A 21520-nucleotide genomic window follows, 5' to 3' on the forward strand; every position below is an offset into this window, starting at 1 on the left:
GGATTTGGGGTGAGTTTTTTTTTTTTTTTAATTTTACACTTTATTTATTTATTTTTGGCTGTGTTGGGTCTTCGTTTCTGTGAGGGCTTTCTCTAGTTGCGGCAAGCGGGGGCCACTCTTCATCGCAGTGCGCGGGCCTCTCACCATCCCGGCCTCTCTTGTTGCGGAGCACAGGCTCCAGATGCGCAGGCTCAGTAGTTGTGGCTCACGGGCCTAGTTGCTCCGCGGCATGTGGGATCTTCCCAGACCAGGGCTCGAACCCCTGTCCCCTGCATTGGCAGGCAGATTCTCAACCACTGTGCCACCAGGGAAGTCCTTGGGGTGAGTTTTTTTTTTTTTTTTTTTTTCTTTGTACTTTTCTGTATTATTTTAAAATTTTAAATTTATTTTAAAAGGTGTAAACCTAAAGACATGTATGGCAGTTTTATTTTGGATAATGAAAAGTTATCTGATACTAATGTCCAACAACAGAGGGATGGTTACAACCTTTAAAATTAAGTTGGCCAAGAACTTTTTTTAATGATGAAGGGAAATAAATGCTTATGATAAAATAATAAGCTAAAAAGCAGGAAACAGAATTGCACGTTCTATTAGATTTTAACTATGTAAATAATGCTTGAAAAAAGCAATACATTAAAATACAATTGACTCTGGGTGACAGATTATGGGGAAGGTCATTTCTTCTCCGTTCTCAGAGAAACTGAGGCAAAGGAGATCTTACAGTTTATGGTTGTTCGGAGAGTGATTGCCCTGACAACCCCAGAAGGCCACTGGACATCTAGTCTTTGGATCAGCTATTTTTCCCCTGGCAAGAAGGAGAGGGAGAAATCACCTGCCTTGATCTCCTTCCCTGTGCTACTGCTATCTTGGAAATCTGTTCATTTGTTGAGTTGTCCTACACTGAATGGAATCTTTTGTATCCTGGCCTTCAAAAATTTGTGCCTAACACTGTGATTTGGAAGGCATCTGAGCACTTCCATTTCCACAAAGCCCACAAGTCCACCAGACGCAAGGGCTTCTTAAGCTTTCTCTTCACACTCTGTCTTTCAGAATTTCCTTCCTATTATAAAGAACCAGCTTAGAGCTTCATCCTCCAGCTGTCAGAGAAGAGATTAGCAGCTCTATAACTGATTTCTTTCTTCCCCCTAATGCACAAGGGAGCTGTGGTACAGCCACCTGGCCTGTGTTGAAGCTCATAGGCAGCAGCTGCCTACCTGGACGGCCACTAGACTTGATTACTGAGGGGATGAACTAATTCTTCAATGGGATGTGGTTACAAAACATAAGGAGTTGGAACACTGGAAAGAAACTGATATTCATCCTCTATTTATCCAGGCACCATCCACTGTTTGAGGCCAAACATCAGGGCACATTCCTCACCCATTCTCAACTCTATCCTACACACCTGCTGCTTCCGCCATCTTTGTTACTAAGGGACACGGCACAGTTGCAGATGGGAATACCATAATGGAAACAGGATAATTAAGCACAAGTTTATGAACTATTTAGTTTATGAAATATTTAGACTACAGGTCCTCTTCCCTCACCTGGCTCATTCAGCTTCCAGATCCTGGCAGGCAGAAATGTATCTTCCATGCAGGAGACTGGAAGAACTTCTCTAAGATAATCTAACCAGTCCAAGAGAGAAAACTTGAAGATATAACATTGAGAGTTCCCCAAGGAAATAGGCCAGCCAGATCACCCTCGGTGAAGACCACACCCATGTTCGCAGAGTTTCCAGAGAACTACTTAGTGTTACACTCTTAAGTATGAGTAGATAAAGTCACAGGTTATACAAGAAAACCTTTAATATGGAAGACAGAGATCAACATAAGCAAGCAGAAAAAAACAACTGGGAAGAAACAGAGGCTATGCATCAAGAAGAAATCAAGACCGGCCCCCCCCCCCAAAATCATCAATATCCTCAGAGGCTTAAGATATTTTATTTGTGAAAGAACATGCTGTTTCAAGAAGTGAACATTCAGAAAACAAACATGAGACCTTTAAAATGAAAGCATACTAGCAGAAATTTTTTTAAACTCAATAAATAAAAAGAGGAAGAAATTGGGAATTCCCTAGTTGTCCAGTGGTTAGGGCTCTGCGCTCTCACTGCCAAGGGCCTGGGTTCAATCCCTGGTCGGGGAACTAAGATCCCACAAGCCACACGGCACTGCCAAAAAAAAAAAAAAAAAGGAGAAAGAAATTAAAAATAGGAAAGATGCAGTTTATCTTTGCTCAGATTGTTGAGAAATGGTGGCTTATTTCATGGTTTTTATTTTTTTTTTAATTGAAGTATAGTGGATTTACAATTTTACATTAGTCGTGGTTTTTATATTTGTGTCCAGTGCATGTTTTAACATGATAGGTACAATGCATTGGGTAGCCGCAGTTTTCTGGAAAAGCTGATCTCTTAGGAATTGTTTTTCAGATCTTCAATACACGTTTTTTCTCTAATTAAAAAAAAAAAAAAAAAAGGGCTTCCCTGGTGGCGCAGTGGTTAAGAATCCGCATGCCAATACAGGGGACACGGGTTTGAGCCCTGGTTTGGGAAGATCCCACATGCCGCGGAGCAACTAAGCCTGCGTGCCACAACTACTGAGCCTGCACTCTAGAGCCCACAAGCCACAACTACTGAAGCCCATGCACCACAACTACTGAAGCCTGCATGCCTAGAGCCCGTGCTCCACAACAAGAGAAGCCACCACAATAAGAAGCCCACGCACCACAACGAAGAGTAGCCCCCACTCACCGCAACTAGAGAAAACCCACGCGCAGCAACAAAGACCCAATGCAGCCAAAAATAAAATAAATTAAAAAAAATAACAATCACTAAAAAGAAAAAAAAAATAAAGAAAGAAAGGAAAGAAAAGAAAAGAAAATGACTTAGAGGGTCAGTCCAAGAAGACCAACACCCAAATAATACGAGTGCCAGAAAAGTGACAAGGAAAATTGGGGGTGTAGGAGGGGGGAATTCAAATAAATAACTCAAAAAGGAGAATTTCCATAATGAAAGGGGCCACTAGGTGCCAGCCTAATAGATGAAAATAAACCTACATTAATACACATCACTATTAAATTTCAAAACTCTGGGGACAGGGGCTTCCCTGGTGGCGCAGTGGTTGAGAGTCTGCCTGCCAATGCAGGGCACACGGGTTCGAGCCCTGGTCTGGGAAGATCCCACATGCCGTGGAGCGACTGGGCCCGTGAGCCACAATTGCTGAGCCTGCGCGTCTGGAGCCTGTGCTCCGCAACAGGAAAGGCCGCGATAGTGAGAGGCCCGCGCACCGCGATGAAGAGTGGCCCCCACTTGCCGCAACTACAGAAAGCCCTCGCACAGAAAACGAAGACCCAACACAGCCATAAATAAATAAATAAATAAATTAATTAATTTAAAAAAAAAAAAAAAAAAAACTCTGGGGACAAAGAGATAATCCTTCAAATGTCTGGAGTGAATCAAGGAACATTTTTACAAAAGCCCAAGAGTCAGAAAGATACTGAACTTCTTAAAATGAACTTCTGGAAGCCAGAAGATAATGGCTTCAAATACTACAGACCCTCTGTTTGCCTCCTCCAGAGAATGAACTGACAACCAGCCAAAGTTGGGAAGGGCAGTCATCTCACTGTTCAGAGTTAGTTAGGGGGTCAGAAACCAATCCTCCTGCTTTCATTTCTACCTTCTAAAGTACCTGCTGCCTCCAATTCAGAGCCTTTTAGGGGTGCTGCAATATAAGTTTTCCCTAGCGCTGGCTAAAACTTTATTTTAGCTTTTTCAAGACTGCCAAATTGCCACTCATTTGCTTTCCAGTTTTCAAAACTGTCACTATTGACTCCTCCCCCCTCCATCGCTTTTTCCCTCCTTGTAGGCAGAGTGAAAAAGAGCTAAATCCATATTCTCTATATTGGGAGGTCAAATGATAACACCTAAAATGAACATTCAAGAGATGGCATTGTCATGTTATTCAAGACATATGGAAGTAAATATCATAAGGATCATCTAAAATAAAATGGTTGGCTCCCAGGAACAGGAAATTATGGGGTACTGAGATAGCTGCTTTAATCAACAAGACCTGTAGAACTATTTGACTTTTCAAACTATATCATGCATAATTGAGATGAAAATTAAAACTTTAAGAGCAGGGACTTCCCAGGTGGCACAGTGGTTAAGAATCCTCCTGTCAATGCTGGGGACACAGGTTCAATCCCTGGTCCAGGAAGATCCCACATGCCTTGGAGCAACTAAGCCCGTGCGCCACAACTACTGAAGCCCGTGCGCCTAGAGCCTGTGCTCCAAAACAAAAGAAGCCACCACAATGAGAAGCCTGCACACTGCAATGAAGAGTAGCCCCCGCTCGCTGCAACTAGAGAAAGCCCACACGCAGCAACGAAGACCCAACGCAGCCAAAAATAAACAAAATAAAATAAATTAATTAAAAAAAAAACTTTAAGAGCAGGCAAAACTATATTGTACAGAACAGGGAATTATATACATTATTTTGTAATAACTTTTAATGGGGTATAATCTATAAAAATACTGAATCACTGTGCTGTACACCTGAAACTAATATATTGTAAATCAACTATACTTCAATAAAAAATATAATTAAAAAAATAAAAGCAGACAAAAGCAATACATAGATTATGGATGCATAGCTTCATTTGCACATATGAAAATATAAAAATGGACTGGAAGGAAACCCACTAAATTCAGACAGTTGTTTTTCTGTGGAGGAAGGGGAAAGTGGGAGGAAAAATGGGACAGGAGTGTTGGTCAAAGGGGACTTTACAGCTAAATCTGTTATACTATATTTCTTTTTAAAAAGTAGGCTGGAAGCAAATATGATAAAATGATTTTTTTAAAGTTATTTCTGAGTAGTGGGAATGTGGGTGTTTATTATTAGGTTGTTCTTTGTGCTTCTCTATCTTTTCAATTTCTTAGATTAAACAATGACTCACACAGGCAGAGGAAGGGTTGGGGCAGTGCACATACTACTTAAAAGAATCTGGTACCAAAAGGGGCAGGCCTCACAAGCTGGGAAGATGGATGACTGAGTTTGAGTGTAAGGGGGGCCCAATGGAGCAGCTGAGGGCAGAGCCTGCTGAAGGGGTGAAAACATGGAGACCTCAGGGCAGCAGCAAAGCCACAGGGAGTCCCCCAAACCAAGCTCCTCTTGGACTCTGAGGAGTTTCTTCCAGGGGTCTAATTCAGGAGTTTTGGTAGGAAAGTGGCCACTATTGCTCAGTCCCAACATCTGGCGCTCCTATAAAAATACTGCAATGCACAACTGGTTTGTGGGAGTGTCCACAGTCATGGATTTGCAACAGCTGCCTGTCTGCATTCACAAAAGGTGGGCTCATGGTGCCCTCTAGTGGTCACAGGCTCTATCAGCCTCCACAGTCAAACTGAAGAGTAACATTTCTCAGCTTTTTAAAGCCCAGAATAAACTCCCCCAATACCCCATTACCCATCCTTTATATAAGTAATACTACTAAAGAAAGAAGAGATGGAGGGAATGTACATGGAGATAAAGAGAAGAAAGAAAATTGTTAACATTTCCCCTTGTTTCAGAAAAGATTAGACAACACTGATCATTTTTATTGTTTTGCATACTGCTGTTGATAAAGGTTTAAAAATAGCTCTACTACTGAAGACATACAGATGGCCAACAGGCAAAAGAAAAGATGCTCAACATCGCTAATTATTAGAGAAATGAAAATAAAAACTACAATAAAGTATCACCTCACACCAGTCAGAATGGCCATCATCAAAAAGTCCACAAGTAGGGAATTGTTGGCAGTCCAGTGGTTAGGACTCCACGCTTTCACTGCCAGAGCCTGGGTTGGATCCCTGGTTGGGGAACTAAGATCATGCAAGCCGCGTGGCACTGTCCCCCCCCCAAATGTTTATAAACAATAAATGCTGGAGAGGGTGTGGAGAAAAGGGAACCCTCCTACACTGTTGGGGGGAATGTAAATTGGTGCAGCCACTATGGAGAACAGTATGGAGGTTCCTTAAAAAACAAAAAACAGAGTTACCATATGATCCAGCAATCCCACTCCTGGGCATATATCTGTAAGAGATGAAAATTCTAATTCAAAAAGATGCATGCACCCCAATGTTCATAGCAGCACTATTTACAGTAGCCAGACATGGAAGCAATCTAAATGTCCATCGACAGATGAATGGATAAAGAGGATGTGGTATATATATATACACACACACTATGGACTATTACTCAGCCATCAAAAAGAATGAAATAATGCCATTTACAGCTACATGGATGGACCTAGAGATTATCATACTAAGTGAAGTAAGACAGAGGAAGACAAATATCAAAAGATATCACTTATATGTGGAATCTAAAAAAATGATACAAATGAACTTATTCACAAAACAGAAATAGACTCACAGACAAACAAACTTATGGTTACCAAAGGGGAAAAGCGGGGGAGGGATATATTAGGAGTTTGGGATTAACAGATACACACTACCATATATAGAATAAACAAGGACCTACTGTATAGCACAGGGAACTATATTCAATATCTTGTAATAACCTATAATGGAAAAGAATCTGAAAAAGAAATATATATATACAACTGAATCACTTTGCTGTACACCTGAAACTAATACAACATTGTAAATCAACTATACTTCAATTTTAAAAGAAAAAAATTAGCTGTACTACTGTTGAGAGGAGCAGTGATGTCAAGAAGGAGTAAGATGAGCGAGCACAAGGGGATACAGGGTGGCCAGAGGGAGCACAGCAGGGGAAACCTGGATCGGAGGAAAAACCAAAGGTCAGAACTGAGAGTGGAAAGAGTCTGGACTGCAGAGTCAGGAAGGCCCTGGACCCAGAGTCTGTCACTTACTAGCTGTGAGGTTGTGGGCAAGTCATTTTGCTTCACTGAGTTTGTTGCTACAGAAAACTAGTTCCTCTGATCCTTCTAAATTAAACAAGAGGCAGTAGACTGCAGTGGCCAAGAGCCAGGTTACTCTGGAGGCAGATGGCTCTGATGGAATCCCAGCATTATCACTTACTCTGTGGCCTCAGGCAAACTATTTTTTTTTTGTAGGTTTTTAAAAAATTTTATTTATTTTTATTTTATTTATTTTTGGCTGCGTTGGGTCTTCGTTGCTGTGTGCAGGTTTTCTCTAGTTGCGGCGAGCGGGGGCTACTCTTCATTGCGGGGTGCTGGCTTCTCATCGCGGTGGCTTCTCTTGTTGCGGAGCAGAGGCTCTAGGCGCGCGGGCTTCAGTAGCTGTGGCACGTGGGCTCAGTAGTTGTGGCTCACGGGCTCTAGAGCACAGGCTCAGTAGTTGTGGCTCACGGGCTCTAGAGAGCAGGCTCAGTAGTTGTGGCGCACGGGCTTAGTTGCTCCACGGCATGTGGGATCTTCCCAGACCAGAGCTCGAACCCGTGTCCACTGCATTGGCAGGCAGATTCTTAACCACTGTGCCACCAGGGAAGTCCCTTGGGCAAACTATTGAACCATTCTGTGCCTCAGTATCTTGGGTGTGTTAACAGTGCCTCTTAGGTCTGTTGTGCTAAGGTATATACTTAGGTATATGTATATACCTTATGCACTTCATATACTTAGGTATATGAAGTGCTTAGAAGAGAGGTAGCAAGCATTGAATAAGAATTAGCCATTATTAGTAGTATTATTCTTACCATTATACACATGTAAAGTACCTAGAAGATAATCAGTGTTAGTTCCCTTTCCTCTTCCCCTGGAATTTGGCTCTGGGCAAATTGCTTGTGTCCCCATCACTTGAGCTACACCCCCAAACAAGCATGGCCAATACTCCACAATACCCTCTGAGTTGTCTGTGGGTACCATCCCCTTTCCTATGCAGATCTCCTTTCCACAGGATCCTAACCCTAGTTTCCAATTTTCTACTGACATCTTTTGGAGAAAGTGAGGCTAGCAGCCTTCTCTCAGGGAAGCTGGATTCCTTTGACTGCCCAAAGGAGGAATCTGTGGATCCAAATGCACCTGATCCCACAGACATCCCTTGTTGAGGCAAGAGGTCCCCAGAGGGGGGCCCAGGATTGCTATGAGGAGCCATGCCCATCGCCACTCCCCAGCAGGGGGACACTTGCTTCCAATCATCAGTCCAGGGACAAGCTGCATGTTCTTGCTCATTCGTCTTATGATCAATGCCCAGTGAGGCAGCTGTGGCCAGAGCTTTTGTCCTTATATAGAACCAACTGGCCAGGAAGGACAGCCAGCACATTAAGCTGACATCAGCCTGACATCTGTCAGCTGTGACCTCACTAGCACCAAGCTCTTGGCCTTTCAGAATAGCTTTCAGAGGAAGTGGAAGACAAATTAGATCAGGACCAGGTAAACAGGCCAAGACGGGGCCTATGGAAAGAAGCACATCAAGAGTTTATACAAAAACCTTTTATTTACTGTTTATATTTTGTCTCCCTATCCCTACCCCCTGATCTGGAACCCAGCCAGCTGCTAAGGCTTCCTGCTGTCTGGTTCTTGAAACTGGGGCCTCGGATGGGGGTTATGAGAGGTGGGAACTTCTTTACCCACTGGTTGTGGAAGTTGAAGGAAGCTTTCCTGCCTGGCTGAAGTGTCAGCAGCTTCCCAGGGGAGCCCCTCAAGTCAGAGGATCCATCCCCCACTGGACAGATACAGGAAAAGATAACATGCATCTCTTGGAGGCCCAGAGGCTCCCTGTCACTCACTGCTTCTATGCCACGCCAGGCTCCATAGCTGAACTAATGTCTCACTTGGAGATGGAGCCCAGCAGCAAAGGGGTGGGGTTTGGGGGCAGGATAGACAATGCTGCGATGCTGGGTCCTAATCAACAAACAGGAAACGGGAAGAGGTTGGCCTGGTTGAACTGAAATGGGAAAGGCGAAGAAGGGTGCAGGAAAACCCAGGGTGGCTTAGTGGCCTGGAGTGGAGCCAGCTGGACACTTCATAAAGAAAGGTTACAGGCCCTATGGGAGTAAGCACTCCCAGCCCCGCAACCACCCTGAAGAGGGGGAAAGGAGCTCTGTCCTCCCATGGACAAAGGGCTAATGACACAAGCAACACTTTTGGTCTGAGAGTGCCAGGGAAGGGCACCCACTGGCACCCAAAAGGGCAGCCTGCCTTGCTGGTCACCACAGCCCACTCTGAGTACTGTCACCCCTGCCTGCACCTTTACTGCCCACCACGAGCTCTGCATACCCCATGACCCCCACTGGAGACTGACGCTGCCAGCCAGGTGGGGCAGAAACAAGGACCCTGAGCTCCAGGGCCCCGCCCTGGGTAAGGCCTGTCCGTGGAGATGTCAGGGCTCTTTCCCACAGTCCTGCTGCCGTGAGCCAGACATACTGAACTCTCCTGGGAGGGCACTGGGCCCTCAGGTTCTCGGGAAGAGGAGACCCTGGAGAAGCACTCTCAGGCAGGAAGAACAGCCTCCGAATGGTATTTGTTCCTCCTTCTTGTCCCAGGTCCTGCTCTCCGGGCTCAGAAGTCTGAGTCTGCGTCCATGAGTTCTGCCTCCATCAGGTTGGTGCGGGAGTGAATGGGCCCTAGCCCCTGCCGTCGGCCCTGCGCCCAGGCCATGGGGGCTGGGGCGATGGGCTCTGGGCAGAAGGGGTTGGAGACCAGGGTCCAGGCTCCCTGTCGGTAGGAGTCCCCAGCTCCCCAGGCACCCGCGGCCACCAGGCACTTCTGCCGGGGCAGCTGGGGCAGCCGAGGGACAGCACTGGAGGCAGGGGCAGGGCCCGGGACGGGGTGGTGGAGCTCAGGGGGCGACACCAGCGGGCACACCTCCTTCTTCCTCTTCCTCCGCTTCTTCCTCCGGCCCAGGCGCTTCTCCAGCTCTGGGGAGATCTCTGCCTCAACCAGCCACAGGTTGGCTTTTTCCTCCGGGGGTACTGACAGTGGGAGAGAGAACGTGAGCCTGGACCTTAACTGTGTCCACATCATGCCTTCTCTCCTCAGGGCCCTACTCTTTTAGCTCAGGAACCCACACTTCAGATCCTCCAAGGCTTTTCCCTCCCCTCCCCTGCTGGCAGCCCCTGGTACTCCAGTCCCAGGAACCTCCAGCCTCTACATCCCCCACCTTCCTACAGAAGCCGGAACCCCATACCTGGAGTTGCCACAGGGGTGACAGACACATCCTGGGGCAGTATGGCTCCTCTCCGGGCCACCATCTTGGTGACATGCTGGGCCCAAGCAGAGGACACATCGGCCGAGGGCTCATTGAGGTCAAAGGCCAAACCCGCTGTGGGGATGGAAGGAAAGGATAAGGTACCATGACCGCCCAGTCCCTCACAATGACCGCTCCTCCCTTATTTAGCACCATTCACCATCCCCCAGCCCGTGGCTCCCACTTGACTTAGCACAGAAAGCCTGCCCTAGTGAACACAGCAATCTCTACACATCCCCAGCCTGAAGAGAGGGGCCTCACAAGAGGCCAGAAATCCAGTCCCTGGAACCTGACTTCCTGTAGCCCAGGGAGAACAGCTGGAGAAGACGGTTGAAGGCGAGGGAGATGAGTCCTTTGGAACCAAAGCACCAGCAAGCAAGATCCAGGGGCAGGAACAGAGAGGGGAGAATGGCCTGGGATGGGGGCAGGACGGGGACTGGAGGAGAACCAGTGTGTGAGAGAGAGGAGGGAGCCATTCCTCACAGCCTTCCAAACAGTCCATGAGGTCACACCGGCCTAGAAGGAAACTGGGAATGGGGTGGAAGCTCACCCACAGGCCCGTCGTGGGAGACAGTGTGCATGCTGAAGGAGAGCTCCTGGCCTGGGTTCTGCAGCAGCTCGCGCCGCTTGGAGAAGGCCTTGGCGATCATCTTGCTCTTCTTGATCCGTTTGGGCTCATCGTCACTCTGCCCTGTTAACCTGAGGGCAGAAAAGGTGGGGGAAGGGGCATAGAGGAGCAGCTGCTTCCTCTCAAATCTTGCAAAAGACCAGCGGATCCGTTCCATCCAGGAAAGGAGCCTCCAGACGGCCTCAAGGACCCTGAGGGGTAGAGGCCTTCTGTGCCAAAAAGGGGGCCTAGAATGCAGGGCTCCTGTGCTCCGTTCTCAAATCACTCCACTCTTAGAAGACACCGGCAGCTGGCTCAGCCCTTGGCCCATCCTCCCAAGGACAGGAGGTGTCACCAGGGGGCAGTGGTGAGCCGCAGAAAAGGCCGCTTTCGGCGGCTCAGGGCAGGCCCTCAGAAATCACACCTGCTCAAGGCTGTGCTGGGACACGTGAGACCAGACAAAGCCTAACAGATGCCGAGGCTGAGAGAACAAGGCAGCAGGGTCAGGACAGGCTGCTGCTGACCCCACCTGCACCAGGTGCGCCTCCAGATGAGCAGCGTGGCCTTGGTCCAGACCCAGGTGCTCATGGCAATGCCGGTTCCAAACATGGCAAATAGGTTGATCTTCTCCACCAGAAGGCTAGGGCGATTCTTGATCTCACAGTCGGGGATGGGTTTCTTGGTGGGCAGCCCGATGGTCACATTGGCCTGGCACCTGTGGTGAGGGGTAGTACACAGTTGAGGCTTTCTAAGTCTCCTGGGTGGGTGCCCAGACAATCAATCCAAACACTTTAGAAAGAGGGAAGCCCACAGCCCTGATTTGCAATCCTGGGTGATCATTAGAGTCACCTGGGAGCTTTTAATGACTCCTGATGTCTGGGCCACACCCCAGACAATTAAATCAAATCTCTGGGGGAGGGACGTAGGCATCGGTGTGGTGTAAAGCTTCCCACGCTGGAAGCTGCTGGAGCCTTTAAGGAAGAGTCTGAAGCAGTCAGATTTTAATGAGCACTTTAACTGCTATTCTTGGTATCAGTAGGTACTGCACTTCTTTAAGCAGCTGAGATGTGTTACCTTCTCAGATTCATCCTCATTGTGACACAAAAAAGCACAGGCAAAACCAGAAAGCATTAATGGGTTGTTAACCTATGGTAGAGAGATAACTACTTCTGTGCAGGGATTTGCAATAAGCTCTGTAAAGAGTCCATGAGAAATAGCAAGCAACTTCTGTGGCCAATTCAAGAGTCAGCTGGAGAAGCCAAAACACAGGATGGCTTAACAGTTACAAACATACCAGCCAGAGAGCCTTGGGGGTGAAAGGGAAGGGTGGAGCTGGGCAGGGACCCAGAGGGCTGTCCGCCATGTTTGCAAATTACAGAACAACTATCAGCTTAAGCGCCCAGAGCAAGATGGGCAGTTTCTCTTGTCATCTGAGGCAGGGACCTGGCAGACCCCTGCTGGACAGCAGAGGAGGGTCTCCAGCTCTCACCACTGCTGCCCCCAAGCCCCCAGCCCCCTACTCACAGCACGTAGTCCCGGAAGCTGCGCTCCCACTCAGCCTGGTTGAAGAAGTCGTAGAAGTGGCAGCTGAAGGTGATGAGCACAAAGCCAAAGGCCAGGAAGCCAAAAATGCCTGCGGAGGGACAGGGGTGGGACAGGGCGTCACCAATCCCAGGTATGGAAGCAGCAGTGGGGAAGAGGGTGTTCGCCCATTCAGGCCTGAAAGACAGCTGAGTTCGGGGTGAATACGTGCTGGGCTCAGTTTAAGAGCTGTTTTCTCTACAAACTTATGGTTACCAAAGGGGAAAGGCGGGGAGGGATAAATTAGGAGTTTGGGTTTAGCAGATAGAAACTACTATATATAAAATACATAAACAACGTGGTCCTACTGTATAGCACAGGGAACTATAATCAATATCCTGTGATAGGGGCTTCCCAGGTGGCACAGTGGTTGAGAATCTGCCTGCCAATGCAGGGGACATGGGTTCGATCCCTGGTCCGGGAAGATCCCACATGCTGCAGAGCAACTAAGCCCATGTGCCACAAGTACTGAGCCTGCACTCTAGAGCCTGCAAGCCACAGCTACTGAGCCCACGTGCCACAACTACTGAAGCCTAGAGTTCGTGCTCGGCAATAAGAGAAGCCACCGCAATGAGAAGCCCGCGCACCGCAACAAAGAGTAGCCCCTGCTCGCCGCGACCAGAGAAAGCCCGCGCACAGCAACGAAGACCCAATGCAGCCAAAAATAAAAAAATAAATAAGAAATTTTAAAAAAAAGATTACATGAAAACTTAAAAAAATATATCCTGTGATAAACCATAATGGAGAAGAATATATCTATATCTGTATCTGAATCACTTTGCCGTACACCAGAAATTAACACAACATTATAATTCAAGTATACTCCAATAAAAAAATTTTAAAAAGAACTGTTTTCTCCAAAATAAGACAAGATTTTGGAGGTGCTTAAGGCCACTCTGGGAGGGTCCCAGCAGGAGGGAAGTAGACATGAGGAAGCAGTCTTGACATGAACTTGAATTCTTCCAACTGAGAAAGAAGCTACCTTCTCTTTTCAGCTGCTACCACCACCACCATCAGCACCAACACACACACACACACACACACACACACACACACACACACACAAACACACACGGCCTTATCTTGCCTCCCTGGCTGCTAACTTGCCCCACAATGTACTTCAGCCTCCAAGACTCTTCCCCAGAGGGTGCGGTGTTGGGATGGCACACTCACCCAGGCGCAGCATGGTCTCGTTGATCTTGCTGGCTGCCTTCTCGCTCAGCAGCCCAGGGTGGTTGCTCTTGATGGAGAACAGGGTCATGACTCCTGAACAGAAGGGAGATGGCAGACATTAGTGGAGGCCAGGCCACTCTCCTGGGAGGAATAGGTGCGTGGCAGGGGCGGGTCCCATGGTCCTGGAGTCCCAGGTCTGATGACTTCTGGGCTGATTTCAAGCTTGGGGAACTGGAGACACTGGAGCACAGCTGGTGGCAGATGTGCCATGGACTGGAAAGACTTGGGCAGGGCACAGATGGTCAGTGGAGATGAAAGATGCCTCAGTCCTGGTCCGGCTTCCCCAAGTAAGGCAGCAGGTCAAAGCTATTATGATGGAAAAGGCCTAAGAAGAGACTCCAGGACAGTGCTGTCCAAGAGAAATATAATGTGAGCCACATTCATAATCTCAAATTTCCTAGAAGCCACCTTCAAAAAGTAAAGGGACACAAATGAAGCTAACTTCAATATATTTTATAAACAATATATCATTGTTTATGATATCATTTCAACATGTAATCCATATAACAAACTGTTAATGAGATAGTTTACTTCTGTATGTGCTGAGTCTTTGAAGTGCAGTGTGTATTTTATTTTTTTTTATTTTTTTGAAATTCACGTTCTTTTATTTATTTATTTATTTATTTTTGGCTGTGTTGGGTCTTCGTTTCTGTGCGAGGGCTTTCTCTAGTTGAGGCAAGTGGGGACCACTCTTCATCGCGGTGCGCGGGCCTCTCACCATCGCGGCCTCTCCTGTTGCGGAGCACAGGCTCCAGATGCACAGGCTCAGTAATTGTGGCTCATGGGCCCAGTTGCTCCGTGGCATGTGGGATCTTCCCAGACCAGGGCTCGAACCCGTGTCCCCTGCACTGGCAGGCAGATTCTCAACCACTGCACCACCAGGGAAGCCCGCAGTGTGTATTTTATACTTATGACACATCTCAGTCTGGATTAGTTTCAACACACGTGGCTAGTGGCTTGCACTAGCCACACAGGATCACACAGATACAAAATATAAATCAGAGGCTCAGCCACTGCCAAAGAGAGGGAAACGAGGTGGGCTGAACAGAAGACTGATAGTGCTGGGGGAGGAAACTGAAGTTTACAAAGAACACTCAACGAAAATGAGCTAAGGTACGGAGGCTTATTGTGGAGGTGGCAGATTGAGACAGGGAAATGAGGAAACAGAGAATCTGTGCACGTTGTGAAAACTCTGTGTGTGTGTGTGCGCGTGCGCACTCGCCCTATGAGCAGAAAGGAGAAATGAAGCTCCAAAGACTGAGCATGTATATAAGTTCAAGGCGCGCGCACGATTGAAGGCTCCCAGCTGGCCCATGCGGGCAGGGTGGTTACTCAGGGTGTTCACCACACAAGGGCATCTGGCCAGGGCTGACCAGGGGCTGGAATCCAGCCCAAGCTCCACTCAACAAGCCATGAGCCCTGGCACAAAGCTGGAGTAAGGGGAGCATTTTTCTGGCCCGCACAAAGGTGCTGCCTGCACCAAGTGCCATGGTGCTGAGTCTGCCCATGGGCACCTTCCCCTTTGCACCAAGGTCCTGCACGAGGCAGCTGAGGTCCCACCTCAAAGGCAGCAGAGCTGGCAGCTCCTGGCTCCTACCTACACAGAGCAGATGCTCAGCACATTTTGCTGCCCGACCAGTCCTGGCCCCGTCCTCACTCACCTCGGATGAGGAAGTAACCTCCCACAATGAGCACCAGGCCGATCGGGGCCAGCACGAAGCCAGCACGGTATCGGTAGTTCTTATAGCCCACAAAACAGATGCCGCTCACGGAGTCCCCATCCACCTAGAGCAGGAAGGGGTGGGGGGACAGAGTCAGTCACTGTCTCCCTCACCCAAGCCCGCCCCACTCAGATCCCCACCCCCTACCAGTCACTATACCTGGGCCACGGCGAGGATTGCCACCGTGAGGACAAAGGGGAGCGACCAGGTGAGCAGGTGGAAGTAGGAGGTCTTGCCCGAGAGAGGCTGGTAGGTGGTCCCCAGGGCTTTGAAGGAGGTGTGCCAGGCATAGGTGAGGACCACAAACCAGACGACGCCGGCCATCAGGGCATAGTACACGATGACGAAGATGATGACACAGGACAGGGTCTCGTTGGAGCTGCACAGACATGTGGAGCGTCATTTGGGGCAGTCATTCTGTACTCCCTCTACGAAGTCTCTCCGCCCTGTCCCCAGTCCCCTGGCTTCTAAGGTCTGGAGGTTCCCTAGCAGTCAGGGCTTGGCGACTAGGCTCAGGTCAGAAGTGAAGAGGATACAGAAGATGCCCCTTTGAACAGATGCAAACAGTCCAGGCTCTAATGCTGGAGACCTTGGGTGCAACAAGGCAAAGCTGAATCCCACGCTGAACTCTGTTTCAAGACCTACCTGCCCCTTTTGTGGAAAACGCACATCAGCCTCTTCCCCTCACCCTCGCCTCTGGGTCCGCAAGACACCTACGTGGGCTCCCCAAGCCTCATGGTGCCATCAGCACGGCAGACGATCTCCCGGCGGGCACCGTCCATGAACTGGGCCAGCCAGCCAATGCTGCCCACGAAGAAACACGCGTTGACGTAGAAGAGAATGACAGCAGGGTAACGATTGGAATTCCGCCAGTCAGCCACAAATGTGGCCTAGAAGAGAGAAGTGGGGCCCATTCTGTGAGGTTAGGGTTATTCTGCTGCCCTTATCTGAACCCCCGGACCCCTCTTATCGCCACCCTTCCCCGAGGACCCCTGCCAAGTCCTCCTCCCCCCTCTCCCAGAGCCCAGCCTCTCTCAGTGACAATCGGCTCCCTTCCTACTTTATAGGCTGCCTGAGGGTCCTGGGCCCTGCCGCTCCCCTGACCCTCCACCCACGGGCCTGCCTTCCGCTGACCAGGGTGAAGAGCGTGCAGAGGCCCGTGACGGCCCCGAAGGCCGCAATGTAGCTGTGCATGTCCTGGTGCTCGGCCTCGGTGAAGAGTGGGTTCTGGCACTGGATCCCACAGCCCTCCACGTCCTCATACCAGCTCTTGGGGTTGTCAGTCCGAACCAAGGGAGCCTCACATTGGCCCGAACTGTTGAACTTGATGTTCTGCACCTCATTCTGGCAATGAGAGAAGAGGAGAAAGTGCACAGGGGAGCAGTAGGTTCGGGTGACCGCTGGTTTAATAAGAGGCGCGAAGGTAGCATGGCAGAGAGGCCAAGAGCCCAGGCGCTGCAGACAACCTTCCAGCATTTGAATCCTAGCCTTGCCACTCATGACTGCATAGCCTGGGGCAAATTATTTGACCTCTCTGTTAGCTCAGTTTCCTGATCTATAGGATAGCAATACTTACTTCATGGTGTGGTCTAAGGGTTAAATGAATAAATAAATGTAAGATGTTTATAATAGTATTTGGAAGGTAATAAATAATAATAATTAGTATTACTACCATCATTATTATTATTATTAATGTGCTGTCCTTCACCACCCAGAACTAGATCACATCCCCGGTCTTGGTGTCTCTTAGCTGTTTTCCATGTGCAAGCCTTGACTCCCTAAATACACAATAAACTTCCCGAGCATAGGTTTGTCATTCATGACTCCTGTAACTCCCCATCACCTAACGGAGTGGGTGCTCAAAAATCTTTTTATAAATAGATAGATAATCCCTGATAGACTGGCTCAGCTTGGCGAGCTTCAGTTTGGGTCTGTGGCTCACTGACGCCATGGCTGTAGACTTGGGATCTCCCAGAAGAGAAGGCGCTGAGCTCCTCTGCCCCTGCTGGGCCCTGTCCTGTGCCTGGTCCCGCCCAGCCCAGACCCTGCCCCACAGAACACTTACCGGGCAGCCCTCGGGGAAGTGGTCGGGGGTGCAGCGCAGGAAGTCGGGCCAGCCCCGCTCCCTCTCCACGATGGCACAGGGGCCACGGGTGGCCTGGCAGAGGGTGCGGCTGGGCAGTTCCACCCGGTTGTTCTCACACTTTGGCATGTACACAGCACACAGCAGGGGCTGGATCACTGCCCAGCAGCGGGGGGCGTTCCGGAGGCCTGGGGGTAGCGACAGTGTGGACACATTGCAGTGAAGACCCCCCATCACTCTGACCCACAGACAGACACAGCTGCACCGCTGTTCCCCGGGCCTAAGGCATCTCTCTTTGCCACACTGCAGGCCATGACTGCTCAGGACGGTCAGGCACGGTGTTTCTCAGCAGGGCATTTAGGCTTGACCATTCTTTGTGCTGCAGGAGTGTCCCAGGTACTGCAGGACATTTGGCATCCCTAGACCCTGCCCACTAAATGCCAAGAGAACCCCTAAGTCCTGGTGACAGACAAAAAATGCTCCTCACCCCTCCCACTCCAGGGTGGGGATTGGAAGAGGCCTGAAGAGGAACGTCTGGGACGCTGGTGATGTTCTATTTCTTGATCTGGTTCTGGTTTCATGGGTGTATTTACTTTGTGAAAATCAAACTGTGCACTTTTCTGTGTGTATATTACAACTCAATTAAAGTTCTTAAGAAACGGCCCCCATTTCCAAATGCCCCGCTAAGGGAATGTTAGCACCTCTGGCTGAGAACCCCAGGTCAATTTACCTTTTACTTTTTCAGGGACATTGTTAAAACCTTCTACAGTCCACGGGGAAGGAGTGTTGTGGGACCCACCCTCACAGGGCCCGTGCACCAGAACCAGGAGTTGCTTCCCCTTGCCCAGACCCCAGGGCCCTTGTTCCTCTTACCAAGCTGAGGTGAGATAGAGAACAGGTTGGAGCTTAAGAAGAGGTAGTCAGGGGAGCCAGGTACTCCAAAGCCAGAGGAGGAAACAGGAAATCAGATGGAGAGAAACAGAGGAGGCTGTGTCCAGTGCAGGGGGAGGAAAGGTATTGTCAGCCAGAAAGAAACAGGTGGAGGTCTCCCAGCACCTCTACCCCAGCCCAGGCCTCTACCCTGCTCTCCCTGTGGCTGGGCTCACTCAGCATTCTACCCCCTTCGCCCCTCCTGAATCACCCCTGCTTCAGGAACACCTATTTCCCAAACAAGAAGTTGTATTAGGAAAAGCTTCTGAGGATGTGAGAGCCAACGTGGGTGACTGCCCAGGCTGGGGGTGGTGAGAGCAAGTAACTGCTCTTTTTGGGAGAAAGGTAATATAGCAGAGGGATAAGGAGCATGGACACTGCAATTAGCCTGCCTGGGTCCAATTCGTGGCTCTATCATTTCCTGGCTGTGTGATCTTAGACAAATTACTTAATCTCTATGTCTAGCCTCAGTTTCCTCATCTGTGAAATGGAGATAATATTGAATAGACTTACCTTGTGGAACTGTGGTGTAGAGTGAGATAATGCATCAAATGTGCTTAGCGCAGTACCTGTCATGTACTAAGCACTCAAGAGATATTAGCTGTCACTATTAGTAATCTGAGGCCTCTGACCATTCACAGCTCTCACTAGACAAAACTTATTCCAAGGGTGCAGAGCAAGTTCCTGTCACTTAAGAAGCAATGTCCCTGGGCAACGGTTCTCAGACCTGACTAAAATCAGAATCACCTGGGGGACCTTTATCACTCTAGATGGAGAACCCAGTCTCAAAGATTTTGGCTGAGAGGGTGTGGGTGGAGTACACAGCAGTGGTTGCCAGGGGCTGGGGTAGGAGAGGGCTCTGCCTACTAAGGGGCAACACGAGGGAACATTTGGAGGTGATGGGACTGTTCTCTATCTTGAATGTAGTGGCTGCATCTGAACTCTATGTGTTTGTCTAAACTCATAGAACTGTGACAACAAAGAAAAAGTGAATTTTACTGGATGTTTATTAAGCAATATATTTTAAATGCGGAGGGACTCCCTAGAGTAATATGTATTTTAGAGGAGCAACAGGCAGATGCTTAATAAAAATACTGTGGGGACTTCCCTGATGGTCCAGTGGTTAAGAATCCGCCTTCTGGGACTTCCCTGGTGGCACAGTGGTTAAGAATCCACCTGCCAATGCAGGGGACACAGGTTCCAGCCCTGGTCCTGGAAGATCCCACATGCTGCGGAGCAACTAAGCCCGTACACCACAACTACTCAGCCTGTGCTCTAGAGCCTATAAGCCACAACTACTGAGCCCACGTACCACAACTGCTGAAGCCCACGTGCCTAGAGCCCGTGCTCCACAACAAGAGAAGCCACTGCAATGAGATGCCTGCGCACTGCAACAAAGAGTAGCCCCCGCTCACTGCAACTAGAGAAAGTCCACGCGCAGCAGTGAAGACCCAGCACAGCCAAAAATAAATAAATAAATAAATAAATTTATTAAAAAAAAAAGAATCCGCCTTCCAATGCAGAGCGCAGGTTTGATCCCTGGTTGGGGAACTAAGATCCCACATGCCGCAGGGCAACTAAGCCCGAGAGCCTCAACTAGAGATCCCGCGTGCTGCAAACTACAGAGCCCACGTGCTCTGGAGCCCGTGAGCCACAACTAAAGAGGAGCCTGCGCGTCGCAACGAAGATCCCGCGTGCTGCAACTAAGACCCAACACGGCCAAAAATAAAATACAATAAATTAATTAAAAAATAAATATTTTAAAAAAATATTGTGGAATATGGGCTGGCCTTAGTGACTTGCTTGACCAATAAAATGTGGTGGAAGTGACGTTCTCAGACTCTCAAGCCTGGATAATAATAAGAAGCCATTTGGCTTTTGCCTGGGTCTCTCTTGGAACACTTGTTCTTGGATCCCAGTTGCCATGAAATAAGACCAACAATCTCGAGGCTGTCCTGCTGGAGAGGCCTGGTGGAGAGACCACATAGAGAGGCCCTGGGGCCAAAAGAAGAAAGAGAAAGAGATGCTGGGTTTTTCGAGTTCCTAGCTTTTCCAATTATCCCAGTGAAAGCCAGATACCAGGGAACAGAAACAAGCCATCCCTGCTGAGTGCTATCCAGACTGCAGATTCATGAGCAAAGGGAATGGTTCTTGTTTTAAGCCACCAAGATCTGAAGTGGTCTGTAATACAGCAATAAATAACTAGAACACACACACACACACACACACACAAACAATATTGTGTTATCTTTCTGGAATTTGTGATATTTGTGATAATTGTCAGCTTTTTAAAACGTGTAATTTGTTTTTCTTTTTACCTCATTTTAAATATTGTTTTGTACTTTAAAAATAAATTACCCAAGGAAAAAATAGATTATTAAATAAATATTAATAGACAATTGAGGAGGCATCTAGGGAAAAAATAAGTTGAATCCTTACCCCATTTCTTACATAAAAATAAATTCCAGATGAATCAAAAATAACTACATTATTTTAAGAAATCAGAGTACTAGAAGAAAAAGTGGAAAATGTTGTTTTAAATCTTTGAGTGGAGAATGCATTTTGAAGTATGACACAAAACTCAGAAGTTTTGAAATAAAAGGTTTAAAGAAAAGACCTCAGAAAAATAGATAAATTCAGTAGGGTAAAAAACAAACAAGATCATAAGAAAAGCAATACACTGAGAAAATATATTTCCAATACGTATCACAGGTAAAGAATTACTTTCCTTACATGCATAAAGCTCTTCCAAATCAATAAGAAATTCACAATCCTATAGAAAAATGGGCAAAAGACAAACAACAGAAAATACAAATGGCCTTTAAAAACATAAAGAGATGTTCAGTCTCACTCAGTAAATGTGAAATAAAACTACGATGACATATAATTTTTTAACCATTAGAAGGATAAAGATCAAAACATTTGAAAATGCTGTATCGGCAAGAGTGGGGGGGAAACTGGCACTTTTGTATATTTTTAGTAGGACTAAAAATTAGTAAACATTTGTGGAGACTATTAGACATTAGCTGTAAAATGTTATACTAGCAATTCCCTTCACACGTTCACAAAAATCGTATATAAGATTATTCATTGCAGTACTGTTTGTAATAACAAAAGAGTAGAAACATCCTTAATATTTATCCATCAAGAGTAGACCTACTAAATAAAATATCACACATCAATATAATAGAACACTATCC

At 47.9% G+C, this 21520-nt stretch overlaps 1 protein-coding gene across 4 annotated transcripts in view; it reads right to left on the minus strand.

Moving 5' to 3' along the window:
* Positions 1 to 8394: 8394 nt before the first annotated feature.
* Positions 8395 to 21520, minus strand: part of SMO (smoothened, frizzled class receptor) — a 37106-nt gene continuing 23980 nt past the window's right edge. For 3 of the 4 annotated variants that reach the window (XM_059933440.1, XM_059933438.1, XM_059933441.1), the window contains 11 exons: positions 17373 to 17578; positions 16442 to 16651; positions 16025 to 16197; positions 15467 to 15686; positions 15248 to 15371; positions 13527 to 13619; positions 12297 to 12405; positions 11302 to 11487; positions 10716 to 10864; positions 10106 to 10240; positions 8395 to 9890 (listed from right to left, as the gene is read on the minus strand). In XM_059933440.1, the coding sequence (XP_059789423.1) occupies positions 9478 to 9890; positions 10106 to 10240; positions 10716 to 10864; positions 11302 to 11487; positions 12297 to 12405; positions 13527 to 13619; positions 15248 to 15371; positions 15467 to 15686; positions 16025 to 16197; positions 16442 to 16651; positions 17373 to 17519 (1959 nt within the window). In that variant the 5' untranslated portion in view covers positions 17520 to 17578 and the 3' untranslated portion in view covers positions 8395 to 9477. Of the gene's footprint in view, positions 9891 to 10105; positions 10241 to 10715; positions 10865 to 11301; positions 11488 to 12296; positions 12406 to 13526; positions 13620 to 15247; positions 15372 to 15466; positions 15687 to 16024; positions 16198 to 16441; positions 16652 to 17372; positions 17579 to 18263; positions 18379 to 21520 lie in introns of all 4 variants that reach the window. The other variant, XM_059933439.1, reaches the window with a different exon arrangement.

This window comes from Balaenoptera ricei, chromosome 9 (genome assembly GCF_028023285.1).
Source record: "Balaenoptera ricei isolate mBalRic1 chromosome 9, mBalRic1.hap2, whole genome shotgun sequence".
NCBI lineage: Eukaryota > Metazoa > Chordata > Mammalia > Artiodactyla > Balaenopteridae > Balaenoptera > Balaenoptera ricei.